This window comes from Eschrichtius robustus, chromosome 13, assembly GCF_028021215.1.
Source record: "Eschrichtius robustus isolate mEscRob2 chromosome 13, mEscRob2.pri, whole genome shotgun sequence".
In the NCBI taxonomy this organism is placed as follows: domain Eukaryota; kingdom Metazoa; phylum Chordata; class Mammalia; order Artiodactyla; family Eschrichtiidae; genus Eschrichtius; species Eschrichtius robustus.
The window spans coordinates 4,110,459-4,126,768 of record NC_090836.1 but is presented as its reverse complement, the minus strand read 5'-3'; the positions used below and the strand labels follow the sequence as shown (position 1 = coordinate 4,126,768).

The 16,310-nt window shown below is 45.7% G+C and overlaps 1 protein-coding gene across 3 annotated transcripts in view; it reads left to right on the top strand.

Annotated features, from left to right (window-relative positions):
- The window catches only part of CRACR2A (calcium release activated channel regulator 2A), a 113,510-nt gene that overhangs the window by 29,590 nt on the left and 67,610 nt on the right, over positions 1–16,310 (top strand). For 2 of the 3 annotated variants that reach the window (XM_068561364.1, XM_068561362.1), the window contains exon 4: positions 15,273–15,523. In XM_068561364.1, the coding sequence (XP_068417465.1) occupies positions 15,308–15,523 (216 nt within the window). In that variant the 5' untranslated portion in view covers positions 15,273–15,307. Of the gene's footprint in view, positions 1–11,857; positions 11,973–15,272; positions 15,524–16,310 lie in introns of all 3 variants that reach the window. The other variant, XM_068561363.1, reaches the window with a different exon arrangement.

The following is a 16,310-nucleotide window of genomic DNA, read 5'->3' as shown; positions in this document are numbered from 1 at the left end:
TGGTACAGATGAACTTATTTGCAAAGCAGAAAGAGAGACAGATGTAGAGAACAAACTTATGGCTACCAAGGGGGGAAGGGAGGGTGGGATGAATTGGGAGATTGGGATTGACAAGTATACACTACTATGTATAAAATAGATAACTAATGAGAACCTACTGTATAGCACAGGGAACTCAACTCAGTGCTCTGCGGTGACCTAAATGGGAAGGAAATCCAAAAAAGAGGGGATATATGTATATGTATATAGCTGATTCACTTTACTGTACAGCAGAAACTAACACTGTAAAGCAACCATACTCCAATAAAAATTGTAAAGCAACATTGTAAAGCAACCATACTCCAATAAAAATTTTAAAAACAAAATAAAATAGGTAATCAACAAGGTCTTACTGTACAGCACAGGAAACTATATTCAATATCCTGTGCTAAATCATAATGGAAAAGAATATGAAAAAGAATGTGTGTGTGTGTATATATATATATTATATATATATATAATATATATATAATCGAATCACTTTGCTATACACCTGAAACTAATACAACATTGTAAGTCAACTATACTTCAATTTAAAAAAACGAAAAAGCAAAGAAAATTCAGAAGAAAATCAAAATAAATCATCTCTTAAGATTATCATCTAGAGCTAAAACACTATTAACATCTTATATACAGCCTAAATGAGTTTTTTTTTGGAATACATGTGACCGAAGTTTGCCAGGTGTCAGCAGCTGGGAGCAGACACGGCGACACTCCTCTGTGTCCTCCCAGTGCCCTGGCTTTGCTGACGGCTCTGCCTGGGAAGCCACTAGAAGGAGGCGCCTCCCCACTCTGGTTTCTTCCAGCCTCCTGGGGAGCAGAGCTGGCAGCAGTGCCAGTGAGGGTTATAGAGAGGTGCTCTAGGGATGGGCTTGTCTTCCTCCAGTACTTTCCATCATCTGAAAATGCTGACTGGGTTTAGAGATTTATTGTTTGCCTCTCTCCACTGGAATATAAGCTCCATGAGGTCCAGGGCTTGCTGGATTTGCCTGTTGCTGCCTCTTTGGCACCTAAAACAGTGCCTGCCCAGAGTAAATATTCATTGAATGAGTGAACGGGCGCCCACATGCTGTACAGAATAAGAAGGATTTGCTTCGGATGAACTGTGCATATTCTGAGCTGAGCAGAGGCCGCAGTCACTGGGGATACCCGTCTGGTCTGCAGTTGCGGCTGTGGCTGGAGCTTCGGCCGGGGGTGACGGATCGCCCTGGCCCCCTTGGCCATCACCACTGCCTCTTGCCAGTCATGCCAAGCGTGCACACAGACGCTGTGACTTAGCACGTGGCCAAGGCATTCTGCCAAGTGCCTCCCCAGGCTCACGGTCTCAGCATCCCCAAGCTGCCCCAGGCCAGGAGCCCCATCCTCTCCCTGTCTCAAAGCCTGGTCCAACCCCAGCATCCTCAGCTGGCTCTTCTCCTGGGGCCCTTATGCTCCTCTGACAAATACTCTGCACGTCTCACTTAGGTAGGGATGCCACAGTTCTGCATCTCTGTCTTCAAGGGTGAGCTTCAGTGATGCAGACGACATTTGTGGGTTGGATGCAGAAAGCTTCACAGCTGAGAGCTGGGGTTTCTGGAGGGGATGTCTAGTTTGCCCTGAGGCCACCCCCTTCTCACGCACAAGGGTCTGCCCTCACTGGGCTGGGCACAGTCTCCAGACTCCCGGGCTAAGCAGACAGCCCACTGCTATCCCTCCTCCTCACCTCCTCGTCCCCACAACCTGGAAGAGGATAGGACTGGGTCCGTTTTCTTCTGAGACATTGCAGCCCTATTAGGAGGGGCTTTTTCTGCCAGTTTTCTCTAAATTGTCATCAAATTGTGGCCCCAGTGGAAAGTAAGGCGTTCTCATCTCTGTGTGTTTCCTAGGTGGGATTTGAGTCACCGGTAGCAAAAATGTCCCCCAGATGTGAGGATTTACCCGTCCTCTGAGGAGCCAGGACCTTTATCCACATCCCACAGCCCTCAACACCAGGCCCTGTGCTGGTGCCTCTGATGCTGTGTTTAATATTCATGAGGATCGTCTGTGGACGCTTAGATTCAAGAAGCCGAGTTCATCAGACTAGCCATTTCTCCCAAGCTTTCTTGAGCACAGCTTCTTTCTCTTTTTTCTATCTTTTTTCCCCAGCTTTGTTGAGATGTAATTGACACATATAACATTATAGAAGTTTAGGGTGTACAACATAATGATTCGGTGTATGTTTGTGAATATATGTGAATTGAATCCCACACTTACTTGACATCCATCACCTCACATAGTTATAATTTTTTCTTGTGATGAGAACTTTTAAGATCTGTTCTCTTAGCAACTTTTAAATATGCAATAGAGTGTGATTAACTAGTCACGCTGCTGTACATTACATCCTCAGGACTTATTTATCTTATAAGGGGAAATCTGTACCTTTTGACCCCCTGCACCCATCCCCCCACCTCCTACTTTTGGCAACCACCAATCTGTTCTCTATATCCACGGGTTAATTTTTTTTTAGATTCCACATATAAGTGAGATCATACAGTATTTCTTTCTCTGACTTATTTCACTAAGCACAATGCCCTCAAGGTTTATGTTGTCACAAATGGCAGGAATTCCTTCTTTTTTATGGCTGAATAATATGTGACTATCTAATTTCCCAGCACCATTTATTTAAAAGACTGTCTTTTCTCCATTGAGTACTCTTGGCTCCCTTGTTGACCGTATATGTGTGGATTTATTTCTGGACCCTCAATTCTGTTCCATTGGTCTATACGTCTTGTTTTTTATGCTGGTACCATACTTGTTTGATTATTATAACTTTATAATATAGTTTGAAATCAGGAAGTGTGATGCTTCCAGCTTTGTTCTTATTCGTCAAGATTGCTTTGGCTATTAGGGGTCTTTGTGGTTCCAAACAAATTTTAGGATTTTTTTTTTTAATTTCTGCAAGTAAATGTCATTGGAACCTTGATACGGATTGCATTAAATCTGCAGATGGCTTTGGGTAGCATGGACGTATTAACAATACTAATTCTTCTGATCCATGAACATGAGCTATCTTTCCATTTATTTGTGTCTTCTTTGTATCTTTCATCAGTGTCTTATAGTTTTCCGTGTACAGATGTTTCACCTCCTTGGTTGAATTTATTCCTAAGTAGTTTATTGTTTTTGATGCTATTGTAATTGAGATTGTTTATTTCTTTTTCAGATAATTCACTGTCAGTATATTGAAATGCCGCTGAGTTTCGTGTGTTGATTTTGAATCCTACAACTTTGCTGAATTTATTGATTAGGTCTAATAGGTTTTTGGTGAAATCTTTAGGATTTTCTATATATAAAATTATGCCATCAGCACACAGACAATTTTATGTCTTCCTTTCTGATTTGCCTGCCTTTTATTTCTTTTTCTTGCGTGATTGCTCTGGCTAGGACTTCTAGTACTATGTTGAGTAGGAGTGGTGAGAGTGGACACCCTTGTCTTGTTCCCGATCTTAGAGGAAATTCTTTCAACCCTTGACCATTGAGTATGATGTTAACTGTGGGCTTGTCACATATGGCCTTCCTTATGCTGAGGTATGTTCCTTCCATACTCAATTTGTTGAGCGTTTTTGTCATGAATGGATGTTGAGTTTTGTCAAGTGCTTTTTTGGCATCTCTTGAGTCGACTGTACAATTTTTATCTTTCGTTCTATTAAGGTGGTGTATCACACTGATTGACTTGTATATGCTGAAGCGTCTTTATAACCCAGGCATGAATCCCACGTGATCGTGGTGCAGGATCCATTCAATGGTGCTGTTGAATTTGGTTTGCTAGTATTTTGTTGAGAATTTTTGCATCTGTGTTCATCAGGGATATGAGGACACAGGTGCTTAAATATTAGATGACAGAGGTCTGTCCCTCCCCATTGGGGAAGTTGGTGAAACAAGTGGATATCACTTAAGTTTGTTTAAAGGAGGCCTCTGGAGGAGGAAGCTTGTCACTTTTCCTAGATCTTTTTGCCCTGCAGTTACATGTGGGCAGAAGAGCCTGGAGCCTTTGCTGGCCCCTCTCCACGAGGAGCTGGTGCCAGGCACTCGCTTCTCGTAGGAGTCGATTCCCCGTGGAGCATGCCCGTCTCTCTGCCCTTCTTCCTCTGCTCTCCGCCCTTCCCCATAGCAATGGTGAGGATACGTCTGCGTTTGTGTACAACATCACTGTTCACTTTCATATTCAGTGTCCCATCTGACCCTCCTCCCATGGGACAGGTGGGAAACAGTTAGTTCTGTGTCCACCCTAATGCCCCTAGCTCTTAGCTCTCTACTCTCAAAGCCCCTGTTTCCCCTTTGATCATGACGTTCCATCTGCTTTGGAGACTTGGCAGGGAAGGATTGGAACTAAGGGGAACTGGGAGCACGTATTTAATAGAAAACATGCAAAACATTATCATTCGTGCTGAGTCGAGAGAGCTGACTTAGGTTGGGTTCCCTGGAAGCAGACCCCGAGAGAGGGCTGACCAGGCAAGTGGTTTATTAAGGAAGTGCTCCAGGAAGACCTAGTAAAGGAGTGGAACACAGGACAGGAGAGGGGAGGAAGCCAGAGTGTGATGTGGGGCAGAGTTCCAGCTTCAGCCTGGCCTGACAAAAGTGTAAATCCCAGCTCAGAGTCTTCCCCACTGAAGCAGGGAAGAATGGGTTTCCCTGCTTCTGCACCAGCAGGTATTGGCTAAGGGCTGTTTAGGGGTGACTGGAAAACTTCAGACACTTCTGGCTCTGTCCATGAGACAAAGCAACTCCAGAAGCCCAAGGATGTGCCTTCTAAGAGTCACAGGTGCAGGGAGCTTAGAACAAAGGCGGGGACGGTGGAGGGGGTGGGTAGTGCACAAATATTGGAGGGGATGTGGGTGGGGCATCCATAGTGTCGCCTTGGTAACTGCATCCGTAACTGTGTCCAGCTGTACCACTTTGCAGCTTCCTCATCTGTCAAACAGGGATCGTGTTAACTTTACTTGCCCATATCATAGAATGATCGCGAAAACAAAATAAAATGAAAACAGGGGGCCCAGAACCATGTTGACAATAATCAAGACATTATACAAAGCCAGGTGCCGTTATTGAATCATTCTCTTCCAGGCCCAGAGGATATATTAGCTCTTGGTCTCTGCTCGTCTGTCAGACATCAGCACTGACAGTCTTGGGAAAGAGCTTGTTCTGTTGGGAAGAAAGCAGGCACTTTTTTAATGTTGATAAATTTTGCAGCAGTGTCTTTAATATATACCAGCCGCCTTGAAATACATCTGATTAACCACCAGATCTCACTCTAAACCTGTGTTTGGCTTTGATGTACTCATCTGCAAGGAAATATTGGAAAGCTAATCATAATAGGACTTAGCTCTTGTAAAACACCTTTTATCTTCAAAGTGGTTTACAACCACTAATTATGAGACGAATTAGTGTGAACAGCAGTCGTGTCGCGGAGACCCCCAAATCATGATCAAGGCCTTTAACGTATCTCATAATATAGCAAGAGAAGCGTGAATGGTGCCGCTGAATATTAGTTGTCCAGACTTGGAAGAGTTATTTTATAGAGGGAGAGACAGCTGTTCCCTGTCTCCCTTGAGGCCAGACAAGGAAATTGGACCTAATTCAAGGAAAAAGGAGGCAGAACATAGCGGTTGAATAAGCCACAGCAGGCAGAGTGGTGAGTTGCCCTCTCAAAGGTGCTTCTGTACAGCTGCCCCTTTAAATGGGCTGGTGGGGCATGTTGCCTTCCTGGTGGCCTGTGGTGGGTGACATCACACCATGAGGTCCCCTCCCGCTGGGCCATCAAAGGTAGATCGTATCTCTTCAGGTAGTGTTTTTTTGTCGTTGTGTTGCTTTTTTGTTTATGAGTCTGTTTTGTTAGACTTGTATTTGGGGTGGAGGAGGCCAGTTTGGGTTCCATAATGATAAGAATAATAACACTAGCTAACACTCGTAAGGTACTACCCTTGCCTTCATTGTACAGGTGAGGAAAGCGGGGCTCAGAGAGGTTGAGTAACCTGTTTGTGGCCACACAGCCAGGGGCTCGGGGGCTCTGGACTTGGACCTGATGTTCTTACCCACCACAGTAAGAGGGCTATCAGAGAAGAGGTGGGACTGTCCGAAGCCCCCCAGCACTGTTGAAGAAGTAAAGAACAATCTGATACAGAACAGGGAAAGACTCCTTTCCAGACTGGCCTGGCTCCTGTGCTTAATATTTTTATCCTGAGCAGTGGTTGGGGAAGAAGCACCATCTTTGTTCATCTGTCTCACTGCCCTGGTCCCACCAGAGGGTCTTCCCAGGGCTGTGGGGTGTCGGGGGGCCACAGGCATGAATGTCAGGCAGGCCACCTGTGAGACCCTGAAGCTAGGGAAAAGCACATTTTCCCAGGTACTCAGATGGATTTAAAATGGGCCCCGCCCTGTAAGCCTAGGGTGGGGAATACAGTTTAAAGAGGTGTCTTCACCTGTGCAGACTGTGCTGGGGATTCAGAGATCACCCTCTCGGGAGGCCCTGGGCAGAAACATTAGCCTCACAATTTCTTTCGTGGTGACAGCTGACGGTCGGTAGCTTGACAGTGGCCACGGTGGGAATATTGACACCATAGAAATAGGCAGAAGCTGCAAATCGGGGTTCTTCCCCACCCACCCAGGGGGACTGATTGTTAAATATGGCAGTGTCTTTTTTTCTAACGCCACCTCTGACACCAAATGTGTGTCCTAGGATCCAGTTCAATTCTAACACTAACACAGACCCCACAGGGTAAAGGCTTAGTCCCACAAGACTGTCCCCATTCAGATGCCAGCTGCACGTCCCAAGTTGTTACCCTGCGCTCCACGCCGCAGACCTGCAAGCCCTGTACTCGCCCAGCCTCAAAACCGAAAAAAGAGCCTGGAGACGGCGACAGAGACATCGGTGGTTTATTGAACAGGGGATTTTACATGTCGGAAGCAAAAGGGTCCTGGAGTGACACCCCGCCATGCACGGCAGACGGCAGGCAGGACCTGGCAGCGGTGTTCACTCCCAGGGGAAGAGGGAGGTTGACAGTTGTAGAGGGGATTGACATAGGTTGGCCCATCAGTTGGTTACCAGGAAAACCAGCAGAGGGATACACCCCTCAACACCCCTTTGATCAACTATCATAGTGGAGACGCTCTGATCTGAAGATGAGAACGGTCACTAGCTGGGGCTAGGGGCAAGTGCTAGGCATTTATTGATTAGGCTGTATGATTAAGAGGGAAGGTCAGTCATGTGAGTAGGTGTGGGTGCAGCAGGGACTGGTCGAGCAGGGGATGTACAGAGAGCAAGAGAACAGCCACCTTGGGGGGCCTCATCATACACCCCCATAAGTCTGACCGACTAGCTGTAAATTCTGAGTTTCCCACAACCCCTCCTCAGGTTCAAAAACTCTCTAGCGCACAGAACTCAGGAAGATGCCTTACTTATTATTACCATTTGTTATAAAGGATACAACTGGGGAACAGCCAGAAGGAAGAAACGCCCAAGGCAAGGGAAGGTAGGGTATGGCATGGGTGTGGCACCCCCTAGATCTTCCACGGGTTCACCAACCCAGAAGCTCCCCAAGCCCCATCCTTTGGTGCTTCTAATGTAGGCAGAATCGATTAAATCATTGGCCATGGGTGATTAACTCAAGCTCCGGCCTCTCTCTCCTTCCTGGAGGTTGGCGGTGAGGCTGAAAGTTCCAACCTACTGTGGACAAAAAATGTCACCATTTCAGTAAACAACAATGTTGAGACCATCAAGCTATCAGCCACTGCAGCCACCCCCAGCCGTGCACCCTGGGGTGATGCAGGATGGAGAAAAACAAGATACTGGCCCTAGATATTTACGATGCGTATGAAAGGAATAATTTCAATGAGCCCAGACTCTTGCATCTTCCCATACATAGAGAAGTCCTAAAATCATTAACTTGAGAGGTCCGGGTTTTGTGATTAGCAGTCATCTTTTGATCTTCGACTACGAGTTTTATTTTTCAGCAAAAACTCCTATGTCTCCTGGCTCCTTCCTTGCCTCTTTGGAGCAGAGCGATCTGAGAGGCTGCCTTCCCGTGCTAGGGTCCTCAGGAGTGTCCTCAAATAAAACGTAATTCTCAACTTTTAGGCCGTGCATTTTTTTCAGTCGCCACTTCTAATCACATGGTTGGTTCCTCTGGTCACCAGCCCCCATTCCTGAAACCCACCCAGAGTCACTCCTTAGCATGAACTCAGGTGTAGTTGAAAAGGGGCTCATTGTAAATAACAAAAGACCCTTCTTTCATTCAGGAAATTCTGAGGGTTTTAGGAGCTCTGCACCAGGAACTGGCACAAAGACCAGATAGATATTTTTCCTTGTACCACCAATACGTTCCCTTCTCAGCCCTCACTCTCAGTGGCCAGTTAGGAAGCCAGCACACACTTACTGAGCACCTGTTCTATGCAAAGTACCAGGCTGGGAATTTGTTCATTTAAATGATCAAATATCAATTTCACACTTACTAAGATTTATTGATAGGGCTTCTGCTTTTGCAGAAGAAATAAGACATATCATGTGCACTTGAAAATCTAGCCAACTGGATCAAGCTGGGTGTTCTAATGCATAAAGCATGAAAAAAGAGTAAGTACTCAGAGGGACAGAGGCCAAAGCAGTCCAGACCAGGGAGTCAGGGAAGACTTCTTGGAGGAGGCGGACTTAGAACTGGGCCCTGAAGGCACATACAAGGCTGAGAGTTGGCGCAGACTGTGGAGTGTTCTTACAGTGAGGGAGGACAAACTGAAAACTGCCCTTCATTGAGTCCTAGAAGACAAACGCAGCCCCAGTATGCTTCTGGTCCTCTCACTTACTCTCAGGGGTGGTAAGTTCGAGTCCCAGCTCTTCTTGATGTCCCTGGATGTGTCACGTAACCTCTTGGAGACTGAGATGTTCATTACTAAAAGGGGGAAAAGACAGCCAGTCCTGACAGCTTCACAGGATCACTATGGAAATGGGATGATAAAAGTGAAAGTTCTTTTTAAACTGCGAAACATAATTAGCATCATTATGAGTTTATATGTCTTTCATTATTTTATCACCTCCCAAGGAGTCATCTCGCTATCAGAATTTCGAACTAAAAAGAATAATACTGAAAATGCCCTAGAAATTATTGTAAGAGCTCACACTTACCAACCGCTTATTGTGTGCCAGGCATCGTTTCCAAGTGTTTTACGTGTTTTTACGTTGCCCGGTCCTCACAGGAAGTAGGTACTGTCACCTGCTTTTTTACAGATGGGGCAATTGAGGGTTAGGGCCTGTGTGGATGGCATGTGGGTGGCCCAGAGCCTCTCCTTCCCCCACGTCCTATGTACCAGATGCTTTTGGTGGCCTGCCCTCATCACAGTGGGAGGACTGACCATTTCCTTGTCCTGTGGCCACTTCCAGCTGCTGGCCTCTGTCCCTTTGCCTGGGGGCTTTCTCCAAAGCCATCACCCATGGCCCACTGGAGCGCTGGGGGTTAACACCCTCAGGGGCAGTCTCCCCATGACTGAGGGGTTGACATTACAAGTAGCCTGACCTTTTCCCCTGAGGTTGGATCCCTGAGACCTGTGATCTGCCCTCGAGTTCCTGGGAGGCCCCAACCCCCAGCAGCTGCTCGCCCGTTGTTGCCTGGAGAAGGTGCCTCTCACAGGCTGCTTCCCTTCCCACTCCCCAGACAGTGTTTCCTGTGTCCCTTCCAAACAAGCCACTTTCACCCAAATCCCTGTCTCAGGGTCTTCTAAGACACCACCAGTTAGAAGCTGAATTGTGTCCCCGAAAGATATGTTGAAGCCTTAACCCCCAGGACCTCTGAATGTGACCTGATTTGGAAGTAGGGTGATTATGAATGTAATTAGTCAAGTTGAGATGAAGTCATTGAGTGGGCCCTTAATCAATACGACTGGTGATAAGACAGGAAGAGGATGGGGGCAGACATGGGAGGGGAGAGGCCACGTGATGGAGAAGGCGGAGCTCACAGGAGAGATGCAGCCGAAAGCCGAGGACTCTAGGGTGACCGCCACCTCCAGACGCTGGGAAGAGGCAAAGAAGGATCCTACCTGGAGTCTCAGGGAGCACAGCCTGCTCTGAGACATCTGGATTTTGGACTTCGAGCCTCAGAACTGTGAGAGAGTAAGTTTCTGTTGTTTAAGCCACCCAGTTTTTGGTCCTCTGTTGCAGCGGCCCTAGGAAACTAACACACCTCCTGTCTGAGGCCCTGATTCTTCCTTAACAAGCTCCCTCCCAGGGGTCCGGTAAGACCTGTGAGCATCTCACGTCCTTTCCTGGTGCAGCTCCCTTTCAGATCCTTTGCTCAGCAGCCCTCCCGTGTCCTCACAGCTTGACACAACTGGCCCATCTGCCTCTCTTTGACACGGCCAACGCGGAGTTAGTGGTGGACACGTGGGGTACGGCCACATATAGAATATTCCTCCATTGGAGCCTGGGTGATTAATGGGATTTGAATGGATCCTGAAGATGCTTTGGGGCTCTTGATTTCCTAATTGTCTGCTGCAGGAGAGATTCAAGGGAGATCAGGGTGACTTGCAAGTCGGCCTCGGGTGTGGTGCGCCGCAAGGTATCAGCCATTCTCCAGCTCCGTGGAGCCCAGAGTGAGGGGGAAGGGAGCTTAGGGCCTTCAGAAGGGATTTAGGCTTGGTCCGTGAACGTTCTGATTACAGCAGTTACTAAGCTGTGAATTACTTTGGAAGTCTGGGAAATGTTCCTGGAAATATTTGAGGGCTGGATAATTTCCATCTGTGTATAAAGGCTTTCATGGAACCATTCTGGAGGGAGAATGGCAGTCTGCCGGCTCTGATAGAGACGGGCAGATGAAAGTGGGCTCTTTTTTCCCTTTGTGATGGTGATGGCCTTCGCCCTTTGCCTCTGGAACGCATCGCACCATTTTCCCTTTTATGAGTGTACTTTCTGGTGGCCTAAAAAATCTTGGAGACAGAAAGCTGTGTCCAGCCGGGGCCCAGGGCATCACAGGGCTTCATCCAAGTGTGAGGCAGCCGAGCCCATCACAGGGCTTCCATTTTATTTTGAAATGAAAGTAGAAACACTTCTGTTGTTTTGTCTTCCCTTCCACTCGGAAACCCCACAGATGCTGTGGGAAGATTGCAGGTCAAAGCCAGAGGAGAAAGGAGGCGAACTCATAAAGGGAAATTGTCCGCAGGAGGGACTCTGCCCTGCTCCCTTACTTTCCAAGTTCATTTAGCTCCCTGCACTCAGGGACTGAGCATTTTCACAGGGAAATTACTTTATTTTCAGCCATTTCCGGCTTGTCAGAGTTGAAGGTAAGAGGAAGAAACAGGATCCTGGGAATAAACACAGTAGGCAGGCCTAGATTTGCAAGTCCCGGGGAATATGAGAAGGGTCTGGCTGACCTTTTCTTTTTTTAAAAAAATAGATCTAGTCAACTATTGACATGCAATAAACCACACATATTTAAAATGTATAATTTGATGTTTTGACACATATTTGTATCTACATGTATGTACGTTTGCGTATGTGTGTCTGTCTGTATGTATATGTATATCTCCATGAAACCGTCACCACAATTAAGATTTCGAACATGTCCACACCCCCAGAAGTTTGCTCTTGCCCATTTGTCATCCCTCCTTTTCACCCTCCCCCACCCTCCCTTATCTCTTTCCTGTCACTATAGGTGAGTCTTCATTTTTTATAATTTTATGTAAGTAGAATCAAATAGGATGCACTCTTTTTGTCCAGCTTCTTTCACTCACATGATTATTTTGAGATTCATGCAGTTTGTGGCTTGGATCAACAGTCCCTTCCTTTCAAAGCTGAGTAGCATCCCTTCGTGTGTTTATACCACAGTCTTACCAGTTCACCTGCTGATGAACATTTGGGCTGTTTTTGGCTACTGCAAATAAAGCTTCTGTGAACCTTCATGGACAAGTCTTTGTATGGACGTATGCTTTTATTCTCTTGGGTAAGTAATACTGAGGAGTGTCATGGCTGGATCAGATGGTAGAAGTTTGTTTGACTTTTGTAAGAGACCACAAAGTGTTTTCCGAAAGGATTGTACGTTTGTGTACATTTCCACCAGCGACATATGAGTGTTCCATCCTGTCACCCCACATCCTTGCCGAGACTTGGTCAATCTTTTTCATTTCAGACATTCTAACAAGTGTGTATTGGCATTTCATTTTGGTTTTAAATTTCATCTCCCTTATGACTAATAATGATGAACATTTTCATGTGGTTATTTGATATCCACATATCTTATTTGGTGAAGCACCTGTTCAAATGTTTGTCCATTTAAAAACAACCGAGTTGTTGATTTTCTTTTAAAATTTTTAAAATAGGTATAGTGTTGTTCGGGCTATCTATTTCTTCTTGAGTGAGCTTTGATATTTAGTGTGATATTTCAAGGAATTTGTCCATCTCATCTAAATTGTCAAATTTATTGGCATAAAGTAGTTCATAATATTCCCTTATTATCCTTTTAATGTCTGTAGAATTTATAATGATGTCATCTTAAATTCCTTATACTATAATAGGTATCTTCTCTCTTTATTGATCTTCTTAAAGGCCTAGCTTTTAGTTTTGTTGATTTTCTCCATTGTTTTTCTCTATGGTTTTCTATTTCATTGATTTCTGTTCTGATTGTTATTATTTCTTCTCCTTACTTTGGGTTTAATTTACTCTTCTTTTTCTAGTTTCTAGAGGTAGAAGATGAGGCCATTGGCCCGAGACCTTTCTTCCTTTCTAATATATGTGTTTAGGGCTATAAATTTTTTCCTCAGTACTGCTTTAGCAACATCCTACAAAATTTGAAATATTGTACTTCTTTTTCATTTAGTTCAAATTATTCTTAAATTCCATTTTTATTTCTCCTTTGAGCCATGGGTTTCTAGAGGTATGTTACATAGTTTCACATTTGGAGATTTTCCAGAGGTCTTTCTGTTATTGGTTCTAACATAATTCCATTGTGGTCAGAGTACATACTTTGCATGACTGAATCCTTTTAAATTTATTGAAACTTGTTTTGTGGACCAGAATATGGACTGTCTTGGTAAATGTTCCATGTGCACTTGAAAGTGTATTCAGGTTTTGTTGGGTGGATTGTTCTATAAATGTCAAGTAGGTCAAAATAGTTGACAGTTTTGTTCAAGTCTTCTGTATCCTTACTGATTTCTGTCTTCTTGTTTTATTAATTATTGGTAGAGGGATAATGAAATCTGAATGTGATTGTGGATTTGCCTAGTTCTCCTTGAAGTTCTATCAGTTTTTGTTTTATGCATTTGCTTTTTGCACCTGTTGTTAGGTGCATATGTGTTTAGATTGTTTTATCCTATTGATGAATTGCCCTCTTTATCATTATGAAATGACTTTATCTCCATTAATATTCTTTGTTCTATAGAATCTACTTTGCCTGATATTAATATGCAGCTTTCCCTTGACTAGTGTTAACATGCTATATATTTTTTCAGTCTTTTACTTGTAACCTATTTGTGTCTTCTTTTTTTTTAATATAAATTTATTTATTTATTTATTTACTTTTGGCTGCGTTGGGTCTTTGTTGCTGAGCGTGGGCTTTCTCTAGTTGCAGCGAGCGGGGGCTGCTCTTTGTTGTGGTGCGCGGGCTTCTCATTGTGGTGGCTTCTCTTGTTGCAGAGCACGGGCTCTAGGTGCACGGGCTTCAGTAGTTGTGGCTCGCGGGCTCTAGAGTGCAGGCTCAATAGTTGTGGTGCACGGGCTTAGTTGCTCCACAGCATGTGGGATCTTCCCAGACCAGGGCTCGAACCCGTGTCCCCTGCATAGGCAAGCGGATTCCTAACCACTGCGCCACCAGGGAAGTCCCCTATTTGTGTCTTTATGTTAAAGTACATTTCTTTTAGGCAGCATATAGTTGGGTTTCCTCTATTTAGGGTGTCTGTCAGGCGCCACCTGGGTTTCCCCTTCCTGTGCCATGAACTGAAAACTCTTTAGGCATTAATGGGGCATATTTCATTTGTTTCCCATCTCTCAGGAACAAGGCTTAGACTAGAGGGAGGCAAGTATGGGCCCTTTGGGAGCAAAATTTAAAAAGCTGGTCACTCTCAGATACACAGCTTCGAGAGTGGAATCCTCTTCTTGCACCTTAAGAAGACACTCTCAAGAGTGGGAGTACAGGGTTAGGACCTGAGACTCGGCGCCTTTTAATCTGATACTTTAGGGGCCTCCCTCCGCTCACCCTCGTCCCAGCCCTGGTGTTCACTATCCTTCATTGCCTGATATCCAGTGTCTGGAAAACCATTTAAAAAAAAAAAAAATATATATATATATATATATATATATGTATATATACATCTCATCTGGATTTTGGGTTATTTCAACTGGGAGGGTAAATCCAGTTCCTGTTATTCCATCTTTTCTGGAAACAGAAGTCCGGACTTGCTCTTTATGAGATGAAAATCCCATATAAAGAGCTTCCTGACCGAAATAAAATGCTTTCAGTCATCCCTGCAAAGAATTTACGAAAGAGCGATCTTCCTTCATTCAACAGAGAATCAATGAGCACTTACTTTATACCATCTTTGGGCTGATGCCTGGGGTTAAAATCAAATAAGAGGTGGTCCCTCTCTTCCAGTGCTCACTTCTTTAGAACTGTGAGATTTCCTCTTTTATGCCATGCATCGCCTGTGACATGGGCCAGGGAAGCTGGGGGCCAGAGAAAGTCAGACCTAGAACGGAGAGATCAGGTTTACTAATTCCCAGGCCCAGAGTGGCTCTGGGGCTCTCTTAAGCTCACACAGCTGGTCAGTAGTAGTGGATTGCTATGCACTCTATTTGGAGGGCTATAGAGGAGGAACCCAACCCTAAAGACCTTCCTCCACTGCCGGTCACCATGACTGAAATCCCACCATTAGAGGGCGAGGAAATGGGAAAATGTATATAGAGACCATGGTGTGGGGCCTGCCTCCAAGTAAACACTCCAGAAATGGAAGCTGATCTATCAGCATCTGTGTTCTTGCCGTTGATTTAGATCGGGAGAAATTCTCTGGCCACCTCCTTTCAAGCTGGAAATGTCTGTTTTTCTTTCCCCCTTCTTCTCTGCTCTCTTTGATGGGCTGGCTGATCTGTTAATGATCAGGGCACACTTCCCCTTGTTCCGAGCTTGTGCTGATGAAGAGAGAAACAGGCACTGGTGAGCGGTCCTCTGCTTCCCTCCCATCCCCTCTCATCCTTTTCCAGCCTTCCTGCATCCCTACCACACCCACTCCTCTCTCTCATCTTCCACCTTCAGGTTCTGAAAAGACTCGAAGAAATTGACAGATCTGGATGGCCACCCCCGACAGGAGAGTGGTCTCCAGACCCCGGGGACCTGGCTGGGGGCACCAGGGGAGCAGGGCCTGCCTGGGCTCCCTGGACGACCTGCCATGTGAGGGGACCCAGGAGCTGGCACCGGCACAGCTGACCATGCTGAGGAAGGCACAGGAGTTCTTCCAGACCTGTGATGCCGAGGGCAAGGGCTTCATTGCCAGGAGGGATATGCAGGTAAGAGGGTCCCGGATTGCACCTGCCCACCTGGAATGCCACCTGGAATGCATGGGTTTCCCTTTCTTGGGCTGGAGCCTGCCCCACAGGAGGTGACGTCTTTAACAGAAAAGATGCCGTCAACTCTGTCCTGGAAGGAGGCATCGGCCTAAACTCTCCTGGGAGCTAGATCTCCTGGGTTCATTCTTTTTCTGGCCTTCACTTGGTGTCAGACTTGGGGGCTATTTTCTCTGAGTCAGTAACTCCCCAGAATTGTGGAAAATGGTGGCAGCAGTATAAGAAACTTAAGTGAGACACGGAGAAGAACCTTCTGGAACAAAGGTGGAAAGGCACTGACTTGTTACTTTACAACACAGCTCCGAGCCGTGCCCAAGCCACTCCCACGAGGTGCCATGACTCTCAGTCAGCTCTGTCACGGTGTTACTGAACCAAACTTGGATCTGTTCGCCCATGCACAGTAAAGCCGACCTACTGACCCCAGGTTGTGGTGAAAGAAAGGGCAGCGTTTATTGCAGGCGCCAAGCAAGGAGTCCGGGCCAGCTAGTGCTCAAAACACCTGAACTCCTTCAGACTTCCCTGGTGGTTCAGTGGTTAAGACTTAGCCTTCCAGTGCAGGGGGTGCAGGTTTGATCCCTGGTCGGGGAGCTAAGATCCCACATGCCTCAGGTCCAAAAAACCAAAACCAAAGCGGTATTGTAACAAACTCAATAAAGACTTCAACAATGGTCCACAATAAAAAAAAAACCACCCGAACTCCTCAATGGTTTTCAGCAAATCATTTTTAAAG